This window comes from Anastrepha ludens, chromosome X (genome assembly GCF_028408465.1).
Source record: "Anastrepha ludens isolate Willacy chromosome X, idAnaLude1.1, whole genome shotgun sequence".
Taxonomy (NCBI): Eukaryota; Metazoa; Arthropoda; class Insecta; order Diptera; family Tephritidae; genus Anastrepha; species Anastrepha ludens.
The window spans coordinates 70,828,588-70,831,342 of NC_071503.1; the positions used below are offsets into that span (position 1 = coordinate 70,828,588).

The window sequence follows — 2,755 nt, forward strand, 5'->3', positions numbered from 1 at the left end:
ACTTGGGATATGTATGATATCAATTCTTCACTCGAAAAGTCTTGAATCGGGGGTATATAAATATTTATTACTGTGAGGATTGAGTTTAAGTAGATTTCTAATGCTATAGATGCAATGTTAGTATTTATGGTGATTAGTTTGTGGGGGATGTGAGGCTTTATAAGGATGCCAACTCCTTGCTTTGACGACTGATTATTGGGTAAATTAGAGAAGTAGCCAATATATGTTCTTGGGGTAACTATATGTGAGTTGGACGTGAGAAAAGGAATATGCGTTTCTTGTATGCATACAACATCTGGATTTTGGTCATTCAAAAGCAAACATAGCTCATTAAAATTATTGTAATAGCCTTTCATATTCCATTGAACTATTTTAAGAGACATACCAAGGTAAAAAACGAGAAAGAAAAAAAGAGTGGTAAATAGGTGTTCATGTTGGTTAATTATTTAAGAGCGCTACTCTCATCAGATATGCTCGATTGATGCGTAAATGAATTTTTGGGTTTAACTGTTTCCGGAGAGTGTAATCGTGGAAGATTAGAGAGAGAAGTTAATGGTGTCATATTTGTTGCTTCGCTGGGAAGATTAGCGAGTGAATGAGGGAAATTTGATATGTTTGGCGTAGTGCAAAGAGTGTGAGAAGTAACTGGCGATAGGTGGGAATTTATTGCAGGGTTGTTTTTTGCGTGTGAGTTGAGATTTGAATGCAAATTCAGTGAATGATGCGTAGGCGCTTGAATTTCGTGGTGAGTTTCTGGTTTTTGTTTTATATTTTCTGTTTGATTGTGATCTTTTTCATAGGTTTTATTCTTCTCCTTTTCATTGATTTCATTCGTTCTTGCTGTGATTGCCGAGTAGCTCATTGGGGAGAGTTCATTTGTTGTTATTTGCTTTCTGTATATGTTAAATGCTTCACGCAACGTGCATTTATTGTTTATTTTAATACGTAATATATCTCTTTGCTGCTGAAATTTTTTGCATTGTGGAGAGGAGGAGGGATGTTCCTCGGCGCAATTGGCGCATTTAACGCGTGAACAGTTTTGTGGGGGGTGTGGTGGGAGACTGCAGTTTACACAGCTCGGTGGGTTCTTGCAATGTTTTATCGTATGGCCAAACATTTGACAAGATTTGCACCTCATCGGGTTGGGAATATATTCACGTATTTTTACGTTATGCCAGGATATATCTATTTTGCTTGGCAAGTTGTAAAGGTCGAAAGTCAGGAGGACAACTCCCGTTGGTTTGATTACTCCATCCACGGTTTTTGTAAATTTGTAAGCTGACACCACATGGTGAGATTTGAGTTCTTCGACGATTTCGTTTTCAGGAATATTATTGAGGCAGGGGGCGAAAATGGTACCCTTCACATAGTTAAGCTGCTCATGTAATTTGCAAGTAATTTGGCAAATACCTGCTAGATTATTGGTCTTTATAAATCTTTCTGCTATAGACTTCGTTTTTACCAATAAGAGGAGATTGCCGTCTCTTAAATTAGATATTGATATAATTTCTTTACTGATAGCATTAAGCCCTCTGTGTACTGCGAAACACGAGTATGCGGAAAGAGGCTTGCCAGCGTCGGTTGGTGCAACAACTACAAATTTCGGTTCTGATTTGTGGATAGTTGGTAGTTCAGGAAAATCGCTTTGAAGTTTCAAAATAGATCTTTTCTTTTTCGCTTTCGGGCTTTCAGATAGTAGGGAGAAACGATTTTCCCCTAAATCGGGGGGCCCGGGGGCCATCACTGCGACACTTGTGAACTATATAGAGAATTAATATAGCAAAATCAAATGAACACGTGTATGAATGTAAGAAGCAGAAACTAAAAGGAAGAATGAAAATTCGCTGTTTAACCGAACTACTAGCGCAAATAGTAAAACTAACGTCCGAACGTTGCGAGTGATAGTCGGAGACTGTAGCGAAATATAAAAACACACATACCTACTTATGTATTGCGCAAAAACTTACCTAAACGAAGGGTGGGGATGGCACCCTTTTTCAAACATTGTCCCCCCACAACACATGCCTCAAAGTGTTTTACACACACAAATGAGTTGTGGGGTGGAAGATGTTCCGTCCTGGCAATATGCAAATTCTGCCTCCATTTGTCTGCTATTATGGGGTCCTGTGGGAAAGAAAATAATTTCACTTCACTGTTTTTTAAATAACACCCGCGCACACGACACGTTCTGCTCATTTTTAAATCGAAAAAGTTTAAAAAAATTCGGAAAATCGACAGCGTATGAAAATTGCGCGACGTCAATCAAAAGTTTTTCTCAAACTAAAGTTCATTAGACTCTTTTGGTTTGACATGGAAATTTTGGCGCAAATTACGCAAAATCAATTCAAATTCAAAAATGAATTTTCATGCAAATAAAGAGACAAAAAGCACCTGTAACCTAACTTTGGCACAAAACGGAAAGTTTCCAAAAAAAAAGCTCTTAATTCTCAAAAGCTGTTAAATTTCTGCAGTTGAGCATATTTCTGTTAACGTTCTGTGAAAAATGTCGCTGTTGTGTACCACGCGCGCAAAACGAGTACCCCTGAAAAGTGCTGCCATTTCAGTCATTGAGACTTCTCTATATTTAACGTTCTCTGCCTTGTGTTAGTCGCAATGGATTCCTCATCAGATAATGACCTGCTGATTGAGCAAAGTTTATATTTTAAATTAAAACGTATAAAAGTAAATAAAAAAGGAAACCCTATAAATTTGGGAAGAGAAGCATTTGGTGAATTTCATCATTTGTATGAAGAGC

General features: G+C 37.7%; 1 protein-coding gene across 1 annotated transcript; it reads right to left on the minus strand.

The window, feature by feature from the left end:
* Positions 1–422: 422 nt before the first annotated feature.
* On the minus strand, positions 423–1,893 carry LOC128869418 (uncharacterized). The gene has a single exon (XM_054111970.1). It carries the CDS (start codon positions 1,739–1,741, stop codon positions 443–445), a length of 1,299 nt encoding a protein of 432 aa, XP_053967945.1. The 5' UTR covers positions 1,742–1,893; the 3' UTR covers positions 423–442.
* Positions 1,894–2,755: the final 862 nt, after the last annotated feature.